Source organism: Dama dama, chromosome 19 (genome assembly GCF_033118175.1).
Source record: "Dama dama isolate Ldn47 chromosome 19, ASM3311817v1, whole genome shotgun sequence".
Taxonomy (NCBI): Eukaryota; Metazoa; Chordata; class Mammalia; order Artiodactyla; family Cervidae; genus Dama; species Dama dama.
Genome location: NC_083699.1, coordinates 47413913 through 47434377, shown reverse-complemented (window position 1 = coordinate 47434377; position 20465 = coordinate 47413913). Strand labels below are relative to the sequence as shown.

Here is a 20465-nt window from a genome sequence, read left to right as displayed (position 1 = left end):
ATTTAGAGATATCCAAATAGCCAATTTAAATTTGAGAAAACACATGGTAACATGAAAGCTGTTCACATTGAGATACTCCAGCCCCAACTTCACAAACTCCTGGAAATTAGGAGATACTTTGTTGCTAGATGAAAAAATCTCACTTAGGTCAGGGACTAGCAGTTTAGTAAGACTAAATTTAGTAAGACTAGTCTACTAAGAGCAAGAATTCATGTAACATTAGAGAAATCATCTCTTGCCTTACAAATGCAAAATAAATCCTCTAGACTCCCTTCTGGGAGTTGTAGAGACCATCAGCTGACTGTCCAGCCTCTGAAACAGGCACAATTAGGGAAAAAACAAGACAGACTTCAGTATAAGAACTGGCCAAAACATTTCCCAAGGGAAGCATTTCTGATTTTGTTAAGCCATTCTCTCAATCTGTAAGCTCTTTAAAAAAAACACAACCACCACAAAACACTCCATTCCCAAGATCAGTCTGAAAATGAAAAAAATAGATCTGAAGGCGCTCACATATCACATATTTTGGAAAATGTGTTTAGTAAGTAAATACCCTTCAATACCTGTCCCTTATTTCCTGATATACAAAGCATGTAAAGCAGGTGGTGGTCCCTGGGGCTGTCTAAAGCTTACTTTTATACCAACTGTTTAGGAATTTCCATTAAGTTTCACCTTTACAGATTAAAAATCAACACAGAAAAATTCAGTTATCAAACATCTGTTCCCCTAATTTAGAGCAAAGCTACATTACACAGCACAAGTCCACTTATTAAATTTTATCTTACGAAAACTTAAAATTTTAAAAATAGTAATTCCAGGTCCCAAGGTAGACCATGAACCTACTTAGATGCAAACATGGTAAACACTTCAAAATTTTTTCCAGTCTTCTAAAAGAAGTATGTTTTTGGCTGACAGATCAACATTATACATCCAAGTCTGTTGCTAAGGAACACCATTTTTGACCTAGTAACAGAAATCATTTTGGTAATCTGACACAGAACCAAGATTCTAAGATTTAATTCTACAGAATTAAAGGCATTCTTTTGGATTCTGTTCTTTAATAATATTTAAGAGGAAAACCATGACAAGGCTTCCAGCTCAGTAGAGACATTGATTAAAGCTTGGTTTTTAAAAAAAAACACAAAAACAAAAGGCAGGCTTGCAGACCTTGGGTAACACCCGTCAAATTCAATAGGCCAAAGGGAATGGGCTTTCCTGATGGGGCTCTCAACCACTCACTGGTTTTGGGCCAGTTTTCCATAGCCACCTCTTCCAGCATCATAGTCCTGACGATATTCATCTCGTACCTTAATTGAAAAGAACATGTTAACAGTACAGAGAAGATTAGTTTAACAAACATGCCTTCCAAAATACGTCAGACAAATAACTAAGCCTTTTCAGATGTCATAATGTAAACATTATAAGCATAACATTGATTTTGAGCAACTGATGATAAAGTTCAACTGCCCTGCAAAATTATTTTAATACTGCTTTTTTTAAAAAAACCAAACATCAGGCTTATACTCAGCATTCAAAGATAGCACATTCCAAAGAATATTTAAACTATGTTGAAATAAAAATGGAAAAGTTGTTTTAGTGCATTCTGCTTTGCTCAACATTCCTGCAGGAGAATATTCAGCCCCTTGCAGAAGTCCAGTAATGGTTGCTTGTGAAGATGTATAAAATATACTATTGGATGGTATTTAAAAATATTAATAATTTATCACCCCAATGGGTGGATTCACTTCAAGCCAAGGTTATAGGCACAGTTATTTTGAAAAGAGCAAATACAAACTGACAAAACACTTATCGTTTAGGACTGGCGTCCTAGGCAAAGGCTGTGCACAGAAAACCTTCCTGCGTACCTGGCCCCCGGAACGCCCACGGCCATACTGCCTGCCCTCCTTAAAGCCTGCATCCCAGTCTGTACGAATGATCCGGTCATCCAGACGAGTTCCGTTTATATACCGCATGGCATTTTCTGCATCTGCTCTTGAATAGTATCTTAATTATGATTATTAAGGAATTAGCATTTCTCCAGACATATTTGTAAATAGAGGAAGAAACATCTAAATGAAGATGAGTTAAAGAGTACAAAAACTAATCCAACCAGATGGAGATCAAAGACATAATTTGGCTTGCATAGGCCTGTTGAGGTTGGTCCAGAAGCAGTCAAAAATGATATTTCATCCTCAGCTACACTGATGGTTTTTTGGATAATCCTGTTAAATACACAGTCCCACTGTTTCCATATTTTGGTTTGCAAAAATACAGATATGTTCTGTGCAGGTTTAAACCACAAACTGTTATTCAAGGAAACAACAGCATCTTTTGGTTCCCTCAATATGAAGCTGTACATTCAAGAACAATCTTAAAAAGAGGTCACTGCCTAAGACTTGCCATCGCATTTCATTAGAAGGAAACACTCAAAAAGTATCACTCAGGTCAGTGGTTCTAAACCAGATCTACTAAATCTATCTTTGGGATGTTACTAAAAAATATATGAAGTAATTATGATTATAACTGGGTCTAGGAAATACTGATCTGGACCTTTCCCCTTGTCTTTAATTACACGGGTAGGGAAACACTTGCTGAAATTCCAGTGTCTACACAATGCCTAGCACACATGGGCATTCAATAATTCTTTGTTGAATGAAATGAATGCTAAAGGGCAAATGGGGGTGAAAAAATACTGACAATGAAAGGTAGCCTTTCTTTCGGGTGTCATCTTGATTATTGGTCTTTGACCTTCAAGGCAAATGCAAAAACACTCCAATTCTTAAACACTGATTAGTGTCTAATATTTTCTTTGTCTTTTTGTCCCCTGTGAATTATTTTACACTCTTGGCACCAGAGGTGAAAGCAAAACCTGGGCACTCATCCCTTGTGTCTGAAGGAGTAAAAGAAGCTTGCAGAGCCCAGAAATCAGACACCGAAGTCAGTAGTGGGGAACAGGTTCAAAAGTGGGGTTTCTGATTCAACCTGATAGTGAGCACATTTTGTCCTCTTTCTTTCTCAGGGCCTCCATTAGACAACAGGAAAGAAACATACCCAAAGAGTAGAAGAAGCCATCAGCAGATTAGAGATGCAAAAGCTAAAGATTAATAATGGGTGAAACAAAGTCACAGTAGGAAATACTCCTGAAAGGCTTAAAGGAGACAGTAAACCCAGGAAGCTCTTAATTCCAAGTTGATTAAGTAGTAAGGCTGCAAACAGGGTTTAATTAAAGGTCTCTGTGTGGGAAGACGACCTGCTAGCAGGAACACATTTAATTCCAGGCAAATAAAAAAGACAGGGTTGTGAACTAACTAACTGAAGGAACTATGGCATTGTCTTTAACATCAGCAAGCTAAAATCTTTTTTCATTCTAGCATTTAAGAAACCCACATGTCCCAAAGGCAAGGCAGCAACTTAAGAAGCTCTGCCTAGATCCACAAAGTCAGCATTTTTCTCCAGAAACTAATGGATCACCAGAAATTTAAGGAAATTTACAGCATAAATACAACAGAAAGAAACAATTCAAGGCACAGAAAATTCAAATGACATGGTGGACTAGGTCTGGAAAATTTCTCAAGATGACCAAAAAAGAAAATAACAGTTAAAAAACAAAATATGAAAAAAAATCAAAATCAAAATCAAACAAACAAACAAAAAATATGAAAAGGTAAATCCAGAAGGTGAAATGTATGAAGAGCTTCCAGGGAGAGAATGGTCACAAGTAAATATGGTTACGACCTAAGAAAATCAAGCTTTATGCATCTACATAATACCATATAGCTGTTATAAAAAGAGGGAACCTACATGTGCTAACATGGAACAATCTAAAGTAGGTGAAAAAAAGTGCACACAATATGCTACCACACATACGTAGAGTCACTTCTGGAAAGACATCAGTGAGATTCATAACTAATGACTCTGAAATTAGAATGATAATGGGGCTTTTATTTTTTAATACACTCTTTGGACTTTCTGAAATACCATAAGCATATACATTTTCAAAGATTTACTTAACCAACTATGAAAAAAGAATGGATTTCAGAACAGAATGTATATATTACTAGCTTTCCCAGTGTAAACAGTATAGACATATCGGACAGAAGGTAGGAGTAGATGAAGGAAGAGAAGGTAGTGCAGGGATGCTAATCAACAAATGTCCTCACTCATCTTTCAAAATAGGCTATCAGCTGCTCTCGGCCCCACCTTCAGTCAACAGCTACACGAGACACACAGGAAGGATACTCCACAAAGCAGAACCCACATGCTGTCTTCTTCATTTTATCCAGGCCCATGATGATTTTCTTTATGTCACCACTTTTGCTGAAGAGCTCATAGATTTGTTCTTCCGTTGTATAAAAGGAAAGATTTCCAACATACAATGTACAGCTTTTCTTCAGTAATTTTTCCTGTTCTTCATTGTCACCCTAGAATTTCCGAGATAGGGAGCAAAGTGGGGGAAAAAAAGGCACAAAACAATATGAAGGGTATGCTCCAAGTTACATTTTTTATAAGTGTGAATTTAACATGGATACCATACAGAAGCAACAGGTAATATGTCCACCTCTAGGGAGAATCAAGGGACTGCAAGTCAGGTTTCTATGTATGGTCTCATTTAATTTATTATCATCAATCTACCTGAGGGAAGATGGTTAAGTAACTTGTCCAAGACCACATAGCTAATCAGTAGTTGCAGTTGGAACCCAAGCCCAGTCTTATCCCTAATCCCGTATTTCCTTAAAAAGTTCACAGGACAAGAGTCATTCTACAATAAAAATAGGTTTTTCAGGACTTTGGAATGAGACACTAAACAAGTTTACTACTGCAATTACTGACTTGTTAAAACTATGGTCAAGAAGCATTTTCCTCTTTTTTTCTCACATGTTTAAGTCATGTCCCAACAAACAGCTTACAGTTTAAGACAACTAGTGTTAGTACTTAAGGTATGACATAATATAGATACCATTCAGGAAATACTGTAGAAATTCTACAAGGCAGTATCTTACAGTAGTCTAAATGAAGCTATAGGCTTTAGACTGCAGATAGACAACAGTAAAAGTTGTAATCTTGCAGAATGCTTGAAATTCAACATGGCTAATGATGTGGAACTTTCTAAAGTAATGAGCGATAGACGTGTAAAATAATGTCTGTGCATGTGTTTATTCATTCAGTCATGTCCAACTCTTTTCGACCCCATGGACTGCAGCTCACCAGGCTCCTCTGTCCATGGGATTCTCCAGAGGAGAGTACTGGAGTGGGTTGCCATGCCCTCCTCCAGCATATCTTCCCAACCCAGGGATCAAACCCTGGTCACCTGTATTGCAGATGGATTCTTTACCAGTTGAGCTACCAGGGAAGCCCATAATCATGTCCGGTATATAGTAAACATTTAAAAAATTAAATGTTGAATAAATCTAAGATCTTTCTCAATTATGCCTCAAATTTGTTTTCCTACCCTACAAACACATTTTAGACTTTCTCCACATCTACCCTCTTCTATAGGTGATCCCTCCTTTCTCAATCTTCTGAATCTTCAGCAGTCTCTCCCTTTCTTGTGCTGGATTGAGATTACTTACCTCCATTGTAAATCCCTACATTTACAATCCCATAATCTCTATAGGACTTCCCTGGTGGCTCAGATGGTAAAGTGTCTGTCTACAATGCGGGAGACACGGGTTCGATCCCTGGGTCGGGAAGATCCCCTGGAGAAGGAAACGGCAACCCCCTCCAGTAGTATTGCCTGGAAAATCCCATGGAAGGAGGAGCCTGGTAGGCTACAGCCTATGGTGTCCCAGAGTCGGACACGACTGAGCGACTCCACTTCCACTTCCAATCTCTAGAGGATTATGAACTCTCAGGATGTGGAAAACTGTCTTCCCTCTCTACGGTTTAGCAGAGGCTTCCACAACAGCACTCAATACAAATTTACTAAAATAACCAATAGTTAATGGGTGTCACCTTCACTCCATCCCTGTCTTTGCTGATACTGAAGAACCCACCTTGAATATCTGCAGCCTCGCCCATTTCACAATCTGCTATGACGCCCATTTCACAATCTGCTATGACATGGGCCAAAAGAAAATTTCCCTCTTCGGAAACCCAGCAGTTTTCCGATTTTGACATCCAGACCCTTAACATGTTGGTCCCCCTCCTCACATCGAGAGCTCCCTAAAGGTGGAGGCAGGGCTCAACTTTGTCTGCCACCAGGTACATCTTTTGTAGGGCCGTTTTACTAGCCTATGGATAAGACGGGAAACGCCAAACACAGTTTGGTAGATGTAACTTAAAAACAAAAGTCCCGGTATCTGGATCAGGATGGCGCTTCCACATACTGCACGTATCAAAAAGACACCCTTTTTCGATACTTGCAGCAAAGTCACTTTCCCGCGACACCGTTAGTGAAAACGCAAGCCACCACTACTACTGCCGCCCATCTGCAAATGGCTCAGAAACAGAGAGCTGCTGCTAGGGAATGTGAAAGCCTGCCTCAAATTCCCTTCCTACGAGAGAAGGGGATTCGATGATACCCAAACGCCCTTTCAGCATCCATTCCCCAAAAGGCACCGAGGCTTCCCTTCGCATTTCGGGATGCCAGAGAATGGGAGACGACACAATGAGACAAGAGCAAACCGAGTCTCAGCGTTCTGGCCCGAGGCTCCCCCTTCTCGCGACCCGGCTTCCCTCACCCGGAAGTGCTGGTCCCGGTACTGGCTCAGCTCGACGTAGGAGTCGCTGCGCAGCGCCTTCAGGAGGCCACCCGACATAGTGCAGAGAGGTGGCAGAGGACACCGCCACTCTAGAGTATAACGAGGTAGCTCCGGCAGTAGCGGAACCGGAAACGCGCAGAGACGGCTGCGGAAAGTCGAGATCCCGTGCTCCAATCCCAGCGCGGCAGTGTCGTCACCGGGCGGCGCCAGCGCAGACGCGGCCCGTAGTCAGGTGTCGCCGATCAGAAGCGAGAGCGGCGTGCTCCAGGTTCCGGGTCGCTCCGAGGATGGTTCTGCGGCGGCTGCTGGCCGCCCTCCTGCACAGCCCGCAGCTGGTGGAGCGTCTCTCAGAGTCTCGGCCCATCAGGCGTGCAGCACAGCTCACCGCCTTTGCGCTGCTTCAGGCCCAGCTACGCGGCCAGGACGCGGCCCGGCGCCTGCGAGCCATCGCGGCTGGGCCCGCTGGTTCCCTGGGCCGCCGCGCTGCCCGTTTCAGAGACACCTTCACTCAGGAGCTACGCCGGGGCCTCCGGGAACGCCCACGGCCACCATCAGGTAGCCAGAAAGGCCCGGGAGCAAACTCCTAAACCTAGGCTGGGCCGGGTCGAGGTCGCCTGCTTTCCCTCTGGGCTGGGCACCAGCCTCGGCGCTGAGGAGTCATCGCCGACAATACGCACGGCCTGGAATCCTGACTCAAGTTGTTTGCCTACAGAGGTCCAACTCATCAGAGAGCCCGGGCCAAACTTGACACCCCCAGGGAAGCCGTGATCGGACAGGACACAGCGAAGGAAGAAACTCCCCGAAGCCTGAAAGATAGTCTCGGCCCTGATTCACCGCGGGCAGAGACCCATGGACCTAAGTACAACCGGAGAGAGGTTTAACCTCAGCATATGGGACTAAAACTAGTGATCGATGCTGCTGCCGCTGCACTAATGTAGCAGATGGCTACTTCCAGGGGAGATCCTGGATGGAAAGACAATCCTGCAACTGCCAAAAAATCCTCTGATTAAATATGTGAGCTGAGTAATGGGTATTGTTACAGGACAAGGTTCTTTTGCCCCGTGCGCAGCAAGCCAAATGCGGAGATGCAAAGGTTTCCAGCGAAGAGGAGTTACTGGCAAAGCAGCCAGGGGAGGAGAACTAGTCTCAGATCTGGTCTTCCTCAAGGGAAAGGGGTTGGGGTATTTATGGGATAAAGAAGCAGCAAGGCGGCAGGAGGTGTGGGGAAGATGATTGGAGAAAGGTGTGGTAATTGTAGTTCTGCACAGGTGTAACTATGCCACATGCATCTGCAGCTTGAAAAATGGAGGTTCTTAGCACCATCTGAGGGTGGAGTTTTCTGCTCTGTGATGTCAAAAGGTCAGGAGCATGCCCAGTTGGAGGGTTGGTGGTCCTATCCAGTCTTAACCAACTCACCTTGAACTAGACACAGCTGACCCCAAGAACCTGGAAAACAACTCACCATCAAACATAGCTAGGCTTGGTGCTGCTTCCAGGCTGTGGGAGTCATAAGATGACCTTGACTAGTGAAGGCAGATGAGATGGATCCACCCATGCCTTCAGTATGAACCTGGTGCTTATCTGGGAAGGTGGATTAGGATTCCTGGGACTGTAGGAATTATATAGTCCTACAGTATAATAATAATGTATATTATTATACATTATACATTAGAATACTAATTAACACATTTCCTCTGTTCCGGGCACTTCCTTAATGCAGTTATCTCACTCCTTACAACCACTTTCACATGAGGAAGTGTAATGCTATTTCTTAACTTTGATTTTCTGCTGCCGCCACCACCATCACCACTGGGTATCAGGACAACTGTCTACCGTGGAACAAGCCACCTGAATTTCTTGTTCGTATTTGAGAGGGTCTGGGATACACTCTTAAAGACTATGCTGCAGCTAACAGACCCACAATTAGGCAATCCATGTATGCATTGATCGTCTCTAATCAGGCTACAGAGTTAATCATGCAATCTAGAAAGCTCAAAGCAGTAGAAACAATTTATATTCTGACTTTGTGGTAGTCACAGAGGGAGCTGGATAGCATGGAGACCTACCCTGGGGGTGAGGCAGCAAGAGCAGCTTGTCCTCCACTTTCCTGGTGGTCAAAGATCTGACTTGACATTCTACCCTCCAGCCTTCCCATCAGAGGTGCTTCTAGTTAATCCTCTCTGAGGCCAGTGTCCCACTCTCCTAATGCCAAAGTTTTAGTCTGGCACCCTGCCCTCCTGTCCTCCATCTCCCAGACCAGAGGCAACTCACTGCATTCTCCTTGAGCTTGACAATAAGGAGCCCAAGGAGCTTGTTCATTCTGCTTTGATTGCCTCATTGGTTTCAGTCCCACTCGTTTGTCTCTGGATCTGGATATCAGAGCAACACAACGTTAGCAGTCCCCAACCCAACCCCTAACCTTCAACATAAGCAATCTTCAAGGACACTCACAGTTGGGTCTTTTTCTAGACTGGCAGAAACAAAAAGGGAAACTGCAGGAAGCAATGAAACTTTTAGACAAGATGGCCATTTGGTAAGGAAGGAAAGCAAAAAATGAAGGCAGATGTTTTATATTTTGTGGTAGTGTGCGGGAACTAAATTCCCTCCATTTGTAGAAGGAGTCTGAGAACAGAGCAAGAAAATGGTCTTCTTCTCCAGCTAGAGGTGACTTGGATGCCTCCCGGCTTTGGAAGCCTCCAGTGTAGTCTGGCTTGCCATCCCACCACTTACCCTACTGCTAAAGAAACAGACCAAGTTTGTCCCACCACCCCCAGGGGCAACAATCTCCCAACATGCCTTTCAAGCTCTGCTAAACTTTGTCAGAATGTGAAGCCAGGAAGCAATTCACTCCACTATCCTGCAGGGCAATTTCAAATCACCCTTTAGTGCCACACAAATCTAGATACCAGCACTTTACAAATTGTTAGCACTCAGGCCACTATGATCTACATGGACTGCTACACCAGCAGCTCCTCTAGGGAATTCTGAGGTTGTGAACCTACCTGGTGAAGGAGAGAAACAAGTCCCAAGAATCCCAGAGGAATATGGGACCTTAGAATCTGAGTTATCTCCAGGCAGCACTTGGTTTTTATCTGTTAGGCAAAAAAACCTCTCTGGCTGCAAAGTAAGTAAGTGCTTACAGGTGCCCAAGATGATGCTAAGCACTACAGGTAGGAAAAGAAACCCAAAGTTAGTAACAAACTACAAGAACATAAAACTCATGAACAGGTCCTATAATTTTAAAGAGGGAACTATTGGGTAGTGTGCTACAGTTAGCTTAGGTCAGCTCAGGAGAGGGATCCTTGGCATCTCCCAAGTTCAGTAACATCATTTTAGTAGTTTGAAATCAGCCATGGTGAGAGTATCTACAACACACAAATTGGCAAACACTAGAAATAAGAGCTATTTTGCCCCTAGAGAATGGGTTGCTAAACAGTTACCAGCATGCCACTAATTCCTGTCAGGGCTGGAGTCCTGAGGCAAATGTGGCATGGGGACCCCAGCAGCAGCCTGTGGGAAGTGGAGCTTCAAGATGACCCAGGACTCTAGCTGGCAGAAGGAGCTCCTCCAGCTCACTGCTCGCAGAGGCCTGGGTACCTCTGATTCTCCAGAGATGGCAGGGTTGTGAGGAGGGAGAATGAGGACAGGCTGAGTGCCACAACTCCTCACAATCCCAGTGGACTGGGCAGGGGTGCCCTGTGTTGCAGGGAGCAGGATGCCTGGGTGTGATGGCTTCCACCAGCACAGCAGGTATGGGTTTGGCATAGGGTTTGCTCTTGAGCCTGTGAAGGGGCTTCAGACAGAGGCTTTGAACATGGAGAGTGACCAGACCATACTTAAGGTTTTGTGCTCAAGTGCCACCAGAATCCAGCCTTGTGTCTCCATTCCCATGGGGCTGAACATCTGGGCTCTTTGACCTCTGAAGAGTGAGATGCAGGGACTTCTCTCGTGGTGCAGTGCTTAAGAATCTGCTTTGCAGTGTAGGGGACACAGGTTCAATCCTTGGTCAGGGAAGTAAGGTCCCACATACCACAACTACCAAGCCCATGCTCTGGAGCCCGTGAGCCACAACTAGAGTCCATGCGCTGCCACGAAGTTCCCACATGACGTGACAAAGATCCCACATGCCACAGCTAAGACCCAGCACAGTCAAATAAATAGTAGTGAGATGCAGAAATTTTCCACCTCCTCTCTCAGGGACAGGAGTAAGAGAGTAAGTAGGAGAAAAATTCCAGAACTACTTGTTTTCATAATAACCAAGCATTGAGACAGATACCAAAGTGCCATTAAATACACCACACCCACTTCTATGCTTACGGAGCTTTGGGAAGGAACTTGTACTGTAGTCCCAGGAACAACACAGTGTTAGCTGGCAGACACCTCAGAGACCATTGTGCAGGCTGGAAAATAGGCTGGGTGAAGGGAAGGGGCTTTCTTAAGAGCATGTAACCATTGTGTAGAAGACCAGGGACTTGAACGAGGCCTCCTGAATCTGAGCTACCTTCTTTTGAATATCACTGCACTGCCTCCTTCTAGGTATCTAGGAGGCCAAAGGGTTGTCATGACAGCAAGAGGTAAGCATCCTGGAAGCTTTAGGGGAAATCATTCAGGAATGTCATTAGGAGATTGCTGTCTTCTTTCACAATCAGGTGCAATTTATTTGTTTAAAACATTACAGTAACTGGAAGGAATAGGGCAGGAATAGACATTTGGCATCAGTGATTACATTAGGTTCTTTGGGGACCTTGGCATCAGGACCATGACTGATCAGATCTTTGGTTTTGGAGGGGAAGTGGATGTCAGTTTTACCCAGGAAGTGGAAGAGTCAAAGGCTGTCCACAGGAGAGGCAGTGGTGGGAATTTTGGAAAGGAAAGGAAAGGAAGAGAATCAGGGCTCTGTCCCAGTCCAGCCAACACTTAGAGGTGGAATGGGGCCCTCACCTGGGGCTGTCTTGGGCAGTGGCTTCTGTGTCATATTGTCAGGCTTCTCCCCCAGCTCCAGGATATGAAGGCTGAGATGGTCCCTCCAAGCACTGCTCAGCAGGGAGGACAGGGCTGGTGGGTCCTCCAGGGTCAGGTGGGGAAAGATGAGCGTCTCACTCCTGAGTGGGAAGCGGCACTTCCTCACGGCCGGCCTGCTGGTGCCAGGGGTCACCACAAACAGGCGGCAGAACCACGGCCCCCCAGCCACTTGGCAGGATGGGTGTCTGGTGAAGTTTTTCAGGGCTTGGCACAGGACCCCGTCCTCAGCCCCGCCCATGTCCACCACATCCACTGACAAGCCCAAGCCCGGGAGATGCAGGAGGTGCCGGGGGGGCATGTAGGTGTGGGTGAAGACGAGTGTGAAGTGGGTGGGTACACGCAAGGGCTCAGGGGCATGAACCACCCGCTCCAGGTGCCCCAGGCCAGGCACGAGGCCCCCCTGGTGCAGACAGCCGAAGAAGAGGGCACCCAGGATGTTGAAGAGGGCCAGGGTGCCCCTGTAGGGGGCCAGCTGGGTCTGCAGACTACAGAGCAGGACAAGGGGCACCAGGAGGGGAATCAGGAAGCGAGCCTCCTGGTGGCTAAAGGCAGACAGGAGGGCGAGGGGCATGAAGTAGAAGAGTAGGAGGAGAGACCTGGGGCTGGGCCGCGGGCTCCAGGCTCCCAGCGCCCTTGGGAAGCCCATCTGGGCGAAGGCCCGCAGGCCAGCCTGCAGCTGCTGCCACGCGGCCCGCAGGGTGTGGGCGTGCAGCGCCCCAAAGAGCAGGAAGCCGTTGACAGCCAGGTGAGTGAGCCTCACGTGTGTGCCATGCCTTGCCAGGTTCACTGGATCCAGGTTGTAGTGCAAGAAGTTGACAGGCGTAAGGACAAGGGTGCTGGGTCTAGATGGACTGGAGAAGTACCAGCTGTCCGCAGCCACAAATGCCACTGCAGTGAGGATTGCCCCCGGGAGCAGCACCAGGGCTTGCTGGGTCAACGACTTGAAGCTGGGATCTGTGGCTCCGCAAGTGCCCCAGAGGAAGAGGGGGACCAGAGCAAAGGCCAGAAAGGTGGGCCGGTTGAAGAAGCCAGCCACCACGAGGCCCCCAAGAAGCCAGCCATGCCACCGCGGGCCTGGAGCGGGCTTCCTGGGTGTGCAGCTCCTGGGCACCCCAGGGGACACCAGTACCAGCAGCCAGGCGAAGAGCAGTCCCTCAATGGCGTTGGAGAAGGTCCTTGTGTAGAAGACCAGGGTGACGTAGGAACCCGACAGCAGGAGCAGGGCGTTCCAGCGCTCCGCCCCCCAGGCTGGAGCCAGGTGGTACACGGCCAGGTCCAGGGCAAAGGAGAGGGCGGTGAGGAGGAGTCGGGGCCCCACCAGCAGCACGTAGCCACTCACCACGCCCGGCCATGGACCCCACTCTTCCCAGAGCCTGACGAGCCAGAAGGCAGAGCCAGAGGTCAGCAGTGGGAAGACCACCGTGCGGCAGGCACTGCTGGGGTGAAACTCCCAGGGCCGGGCGGCCTCGACGCCCAGGACGTCCTCTGCAGAGAGAGCAGGAGAGGTGAGCCAGATCCCAGCTCGAGAGCATGAGAGACCAAACCCCAGCCTGGCCCCCAGGACTGTCTGTGCCCTACACAACCCTAGGGCTGTGAAGCTGACAGAGCCCACTCCTGAGATTAGGTGATGTGGTGGGGGACAGCTGGCCCCAAGGCAGGGAGAGCACCCAGGTGGGTGTGACAAAATCACAGGAACCCTTCAGACCAGAGTCATCTTCAGCTGGTGCTGAAGAGGACATCAAAGAGGGGGAGGATCTGCTGGCTTAAAGGTGGAGGGGCTGTTGGCAAGGAAGGCGGGTGGCCTCTGGGAGTGGAGAGCAGCCACTGGCCCACAACAAGGCAAGGAAATGGGACTTTGGTTCATAGCCTCAACAAACTAAACCTATCCAACAGCAAGGACGAGCTTGGAAGCAAATATCTCCCCAGAACTTCCAGATAAGAACTAGCCCAGCCCACAGCTTTTGGTACCCTGAGCAGGGAGCCTTGGTGGGACTTCTGATTTACAGAACTGTGAGCTTCCAGGTCAGCAGTGGGAAGAACACAGTGCGGCAGGGGCTGCTGGGGTGAAACTCCAGGGTTAAGCTGCCAGGCCTGCAATGGTCTGCTGTGCAACCTCGCACCTGCGAAGTGAGGTAACACTACGCCCTGGACAGTGTGTGTGGGGAGGAGCAGGGGAGGCTCCATTCCGCTTCTTGGCGCTCTAAGGTCTCCAGAGTCAAAAACGCATCTTTGTGATCATGACTGTCCTCCAGGACAAGCACTGTGAGAGTGAGGAAGGGAGTGAGCAACTGTGCTTATGGTCCAAGATTACTAGTTTTATCTAGTAATCTAGTTTTAAAATGTATCTAGTTTTAAAATGAATATACCCGTGTAATTAAAATTACTTGCTGTGTGGGGCTAGTCTGTGACCCTGTACCCCACTGTCACAGAGCTTTGAGTGGGGATGAGGGAAAAAACTTAATTTCTGCATCTTAGCTCCAGGTCTCACAACATCTCCCACTTGATAACACTGTGGGTTGTTTAAGGATCTTTGCTTCTCCTATTCATCCAGCCTTTTGGCAGTTTTCTGTACGTCAGAAGGTGAAAGGGAAAAAAATGAAGTCTCGGGTCGGATCATCTGGCTGCTTTTTACTGGCTCAGGTTAAATCGGGGTGGAAAAGAAGACCAGACCTGGGCTTCCCTGGTGGCTCAGTGGTAAAGAATCTGCCTGTCAGTGCAGGAGACATGGGTTCAATCCCCAATCCAGGAAGATCCCACATGCTGCAGAGCAACTAAGCCTGTGGGCCACAACTATTGAGCCCACGTGTCACAACTACTGAAGCCCTCACACCATAGAGTCTGTGTTCTGCAACAAGAGAAGCCACCTCAATGAGAAGCCCTCGCACCATAACTAAGAATACCCCCGCTCACCACAACTAGAGAAAAATGCCCATGAAGCGGTGAAGACCCAGCAAGACAAAAATAAATGTGGTTAAAAAACGAATAATACTGGACTTTTCAACTTTAAAAGCAAATCTACCTGTTGAGGTCTATGGCAGAAAGGACTGATACCTCCTTAATATCCATTTCTTCCTTCATCCTTAGTCTCTTTAGCTGGGCATGTGGTCAGATATAAAGACTATATTTTTTAGCATCCCTTTGCAGCTAGGTGTGGTCACGTGACATATTTTGACCAATAAAATGAAAATGAGCAAAAAGTATGTGACTTTCAAAACATGCCCTTAAAGAAAGTAGGAATGCCTATCTGTTTTCTGGTGGTGGGAAAGACCTGGTGTTTAACTTGATGGCTGGAGCTCAAGCAGACATCTTGAGCCATGAGGAGGAAGGCTTGTGACCACAGCACCTGAAAAGCCTCAAGGTTTCTGGCAACTGTCTTAATGACATGTCCTATACCACCTAGAAGCAAAGTTCTAACAAGTGAGCAGTCTAGGTCTGAGTTCCCTCAGACATCACATGAACCTACAGAAGGAAAGTTTCATCATTATGTTACAGCCCTGTGTAGGCTTCCCCAACCACTGGGGAAGCCCAACTTCGAAATCTTTCCACTGAGAAGCCCCAAACAGCTTTTGTTCTGAAAACCTGTACTGTTGGTATAAGCAGGAAAACATCAAAGAGGCTGGCATTTCACTGGTAACATTTAGGTCATTGTCGCCGCTCAGGAAGGAGATGTGACGTTCCTACACTCAAATTCTTATGCCAGAGGGGCTTGTGGATTTACTGCTCATGTGCACAGACATTTTTCTCCCTCTGCACTAAATATCCAGCGGCTTCCCAGGTGGCACAGGTAGTAAAGAATCCACTTGCCATTGCAGGAGACACAGATCCGATCCCTGGGTTGGGAAGATTCCCTCAAGAAGGAAATAGCCACCCACTCCAGTATTCTTGCCTGGGAAATTCTATGGACAGAGGAGACCGGTGGGGGTTGTAAAGTCAGATACAATTGAACATTCATGCACACTCTAAATAATCAACCAGTTCCTCGACCAAACTTTGCTGCACAAACTTATCTTAACCACACATGGGGAGCTTTACCTGCCATGACCTCGGGAGACTGGAAGAACTCATCTGGGTGCACGTAGCCTGTCTGTGGAAGGAGACACCACACCAGGCGGAGCAGGCCAAGGCTGCCCCACAGCACCCTGGCTGCCGTTTCCATGTCAAATTGCTGCAGGGACACAGGGCCAGAGTCTAGAATGACTTCAGATGCTATTCTGGTTCCACAGCTCTACATCTGCCAAGGATAACATTCGTTAGTGCTGTTCAGTTTCGGTTCAGTCGCTAAAGTAAATCATATGTTCAGTTGTCTGAACAAACTCAAAATGGGTCTACAAAAAATAAAAATCTTAATAATAATACTGCTGTTCACTAGTCAGTCAGTTCAGTCGCTCAGTCGTGTCCGACTCTTTGCGACCCCATGAATCGCAGCACGCCAGGCATCCCTGTCCACCACCAACTCCCAGAGTTTACTCAAACTCATGTCCATTGAGTCGGTGATGCCATCCAGACATCTCATCCTCTGTTGTCCCCTTCTCCTCCAACCCACAATTCCTCCCAGCATCAGGGTCTTTTCCAATGAGTCAACTCTTTGCATGAGATGGCCAAAATATTAGAGTTTCAGCTTCAGCATCAGTCCTTCCATGAACACCCAGGACTGATCTCCTTTAAAATGGACTGGTTGGATCTCCTTGCAGTCCAAGGGACTCTCAAGAGTCTTCTCCAACACCACAGTTCAAAAGCATCAATTCTTTGGCGCTCAGCTTTCTTCACAGTTCAACTCTCACATCCATACATGACCACTGGAAAAACCATAGCCTTAACTAGATGGACCTTTGTTGGCAAAGTAATATCTCTGCTTTTTAATATGCTATCTAGGTTGGTCATAACTTTCCTTCCAAGGAGTAAGCGTCTTTTAATTTCATGGCAGCAATCACCATCTGCAGTGATTTTGGAGCCCAAAAAAATAAAGTCTGACACTGTTTCCACTGTTTCCCCATCTATTTGCCATGAAATGATGGGACCGGATGCAATGATCTTAGTTTTCTGAATGTTGAGCTTTAAGCCAACTTTTTCACTCTTCTTTCACTTTCATCAAGAGGTTTTTTAGTTCCTCTTCACTTTCTGCCATAAGGGTGGTGTCATCTGCATATCTGAGGTTATTGCTATTTCTCCTGGCAATCTTGATTCCAACTTGTGCTTCTTCCAGCCCAGCGTTTCTCATGATGTACCCTGCATATAAGTTAAATAAGCAGGGTGACAATATACAGCCTTGGCGTACTCCATTTCCTATTTGGAACCAGTCTGTTGTTCCATATCCAGTTCTAACTGTTGCTTCCTGACCTGCATATAGGTTTCTCAAGAGGCAGGCCAGGTGGTCTGGTATGCCCACCTCTTTCAGAATTTTCCACAGTTTATTGTGATTCAAACAGTCAAAGGCTTTGGTATACTCAATAAAGCAGAAATAGATGTTTTTCTGGAACTCTCTTGTTTTTTCAATGATCCAGTTGATGTTGGCAATTTGATCTCTGGTTCCTCTGCCTTTTCTAAAACCAGCTTGAACATCTGGAAGTTCACGGTTCACGTATTGCTGAAGCCTGGTTTGGAGAATTTTGAGCATTACTTTACTAGTGTGTGAGATGAGTGCAATTGTGCGGTAGTTTGAACATTCTTTGGCATTGCCTTTCTTTGGGATTGGAATGAAAACTGACCTTTTCCAGTCCTGTGGCCACTGGTGAGTTTTCCAAATTTGCTGTCATATTGAGTGCAGCACTTTTACAGCATCATCTGTCAGGAATTGAAATTGAAGTTCAGCTGGAATTCCATCGCCTCCACTAGCTTTGTTCATAGTGATGCTTTCTAAGGCCCACTTGACTTCACATTCCAGGATGTCTGGCTCTAGGTGAGTGATCACACCATCATGATTATCTGGTCATGAAGATCTTTTTTGTATAGTTCTTCTGTGTATTCTTGCCACCTCTTCTTTATATCTTCTGCTTCTGTTAGGTCCATACCATTTCTGCCCTTTATTGTCCCCTTCTTTGCATGAAATGTTCCCTTGGTATCTAATTTTCTTGAAGCGATCTCTAGTCTTTCCCATTCTATTGTCTTCCTCTATTTCTTTGCATTGATCGCTGAGGAAGGCTGTCTTATCTCTCCTTGCTATTCTTTGGAACTCTGCATTCAAATGGGTATATCTTTCCTTTTCTACTTTGCTTTTCGCTTCTCTTGTTTTCACAGCTATTTGTAATGCCTCCTCAGACAGTCATTTTGCTTTTTTGCATTTCTTTTCCATGGGGATGGTCTTGCTCCCTTTCTCCTGTACAATGTCATGAACCTCCGTCCATAGTTCATCAGGCTCTCTGTCTATGAGATCTAGTCCCTTAAATCTATTTCTCATTTCCACTGTATAGTCATAAGGGATTTGATTTAGTCATACCTGAATGGTCTAGTGGTTTCCCCACTTTCTTCAGTTTAAGTCTGAATTTGCCAATAAGGAGTTCATGATCTGAGTCTCAGTCAGCTCCCGGTATTGTTTTTGCTGACTGTATAGAGCTTGTCCATCTTTGGCTGCAAAGGATATAATCAGTCTGATTTCGGTGTTGACCATCTGGTGATGTCCATGTGTAGAGTCTTCTCTTGTGTTGCTGGAAGAGGGTGTTTGCTATGACCAGTGCCTTCTCTTGGCAAAACTCTTATTAGCCTTTGCCCTGCTTCATTCCATACTCCAAGGCCAAATTTGCCTGTTACTCCAGGTGTTTCTTGACTTCCTATTTTTGCATCCCAGTCCCCTATAATGAAAAGGACATCTTTTTTGGGTGTTAGTTCTAAGAGGTCTTGTAGGCCTTCATAGAACCATTCAACTTCAGCTTCTTCAGCATTACTGGTTGGGGCATAGGCTTGGATCACCGTGATATTGAATGGTTTGCCTTGGAAACGAACAGAGATCATTCTGTTGTTTTTGAGACTGCATCCAAGTACTGCATTTTGGACTCTTTTGTTGACCATGATGGCTACTCCATTTCTTCTAAGGAATTCCTGCCCACAGTAGTAGATATAATGGTCATCTGAGTTAAATTCACTCATTCCAGTCCATTTTAGTTCGCTGATTCCTAAAATGTCAATGTTCACTCTTGCCATCTCCTGTTTGACCACTTCCAATTTGCCTTGATTCATGGACCTAACATTCCAGGTTCCTATGCAATATTGCTCTTTACAGCATCAGACCTTGCTTCTATCACCAGTCACATCCACAACTGAGTATTGCTTTTGCTTTGGCTCCATCCCTTCATTCTTTTTGGAGTTATTTCTCCATTGATCTCCAGTAGCATATTGGGCACCTACTGACCTGGGGAGTTCCTCTTTCAGTATCCTATCATTTTGCCTTTTCATACTGTTCATGGAGCTGTTTACTAAGTGCCTGCTAAATCCAGGAAACTTACATGCATATCTCATTTAATCCTTTCCACAGTCTGAGATAGTGAGTCTTATAGCTCCATTTTACAGATGGGGAAACTGAGGCCTCTGTTGAGTAACCTGGTTACTTGCTAACCATATTTGTTAAGTGTCTAAATACAATATTTGCAAGTAGGATTAAAGTACCTTCCAAATCTGGGTCTCCAGCCCCATTCTACTCACCAGCTCCTATTTACAAGCAAGCATGGCAGCCTGGCTCTTACAGTTCTGAAAACTTAAGAACTTCAAAGTATTCCACCCATTTCTCTGCAAAAAATTTACTACATTTGACTTCATTGTCTCCAGTTTACTCCCTCCAAATTTCATACACCTTGGAACCTACCTTTTGGAAGGTGATGGAAACAGTGCTTCCCAAATTTATATGTTGAAATTCTAATGTGATGATGTCAGGAAGTGGAGCGTTCGGGAGCTGCTTAGGTCATGAGGGTGGATCCCTCATGAATAAGATTATGGGAGAAGGCAAGGGTGGGATGTTTCGAGAGGAATCCGGTGGAGAGGGAGGTGGGAGCGGGGATTGGGATGGGGAAGACGTGTAAATCCATGGCTGATTCATATCAATGTATGACAAAACCCACTGAAATGTTGTGAAGTAATTAGCCTCCAACTAATAAAAAAAATTAAAAAAAAAAAAAAGATTAGTGTTCTTATAAGAGACACCAGGCATTTATAAAATAGCTCTCTCACTGCTTCCACCACATAGTGAGGACATAGTGAGAAGTTGCTGATTATGAACTGGGAAGAAGGCCCTCATTATGCCAGAAACATAATCTCAGACTTTCAGCCTCCAGAACTGTGAGAAATAAGGTTATGTTGTTAATAAGGGATAAGTGTAGGTTATGTTGTTTATAAGGCTGTGGTATCTTGTTAAACCAACCCAAATGGACTCTTCCTGATGGGGATTCTCACTCTCTTGACTCAAAGATCAGTGGCAATCTGAGTTGACTGCACAATGGACCTTTTCATCAACAACAGTGTATCATCACAGGTGAACAGAAAAACAGGTCTGACAAAGTGTTCAGTCAGTTCAGTTGCTCTCTGAGACCCCCATGGAATGCAGCACGCCAGGCTTCCCTGTCCATCACCAACTCCTAGAGCTTGCTCAAACTCATGTCCAATGAGTCGGTGATGCCATCCAACCATCTCATCCTCTGTTGTCCCCTTCTTCTGCCTTCAATCTTTCCCAGCATCAGGGTTTCCAAGGAGTCAGTCCTTCAGATCAGGTGGCCAAAGTATTGGAGTTTCAGCTTCAGCATCAGTCCTTCCAATGAATAT

At 45.8% G+C, this 20465-nt stretch overlaps 3 protein-coding genes across 8 annotated transcripts in view; 1 reads left to right on the top strand and 2 right to left on the bottom strand.

Annotated features, from left to right (window-relative positions):
• NCBP2 (nuclear cap binding protein subunit 2) overlaps nt 1-6838 on the bottom strand; it is a 37438-nt gene extending 30600 nt beyond the window's left edge. The window contains exons 1-4 of one of the 2 annotated variants that reach the window (XM_061166895.1): nt 6681-6838; nt 4240-4421; nt 1866-2004; nt 1240-1307 (exon numbers count right to left, since the gene is read on the bottom strand). In XM_061166895.1, the coding sequence (XP_061022878.1) occupies nt 1240-1307; nt 1866-2004; nt 4240-4421; nt 6681-6758 (467 nt within the window). In that variant the 5' untranslated portion in view covers nt 6759-6838. Of the gene's footprint in view, nt 1-514; nt 1308-1865; nt 2005-4239; nt 4422-6680 lie in introns of those variants that run through there. The other variant, XM_061166896.1, reaches the window with a different exon arrangement.
• Nucleotides 6839-6891: 53 nt separating this feature from the next.
• On the top strand, nt 6892-7728 carry NCBP2AS2 (NCBP2 antisense 2 (head to head)). The gene has a single exon (XM_061166897.1). The coding sequence runs from the start codon at nt 6989-6991 to the stop codon at nt 7286-7288; it is 300 nt and encodes a 99-aa protein (XP_061022880.1). The 5' UTR covers nt 6892-6988; the 3' UTR covers nt 7289-7728.
• Nucleotides 7729-11319: 3591 nt separating this feature from the next.
• PIGZ (phosphatidylinositol glycan anchor biosynthesis class Z) overlaps nt 11320-20465 on the bottom strand; it is a 32221-nt gene continuing 23075 nt past the window's right edge. For all 5 annotated transcript variants that reach the window (XM_061166887.1, XM_061166888.1, XM_061166884.1 and 2 more), the window contains 2 exons: nt 15756-15954; nt 11320-13208 (listed from right to left, as the gene is read on the bottom strand). In XM_061166887.1, coding sequence (XP_061022870.1) covers nt 11590-13208; nt 15756-15879 — 1743 coding nt within the window. In that variant the 5' untranslated portion in view covers nt 15880-15954 and the 3' untranslated portion in view covers nt 11320-11589. The remainder of the gene's footprint in view (nt 13209-15755; nt 15955-20465) is intronic.

What these genes read in the sequence shown, in the direction of transcription:
- NCBP2AS2 (XM_061166897.1), top strand. Translation starts at nt 6,989, where the DNA reads ATGGTTCTGCGGCGGCTGCTGGCCGCCCTCCTGCACAGCCCGCAGCTG.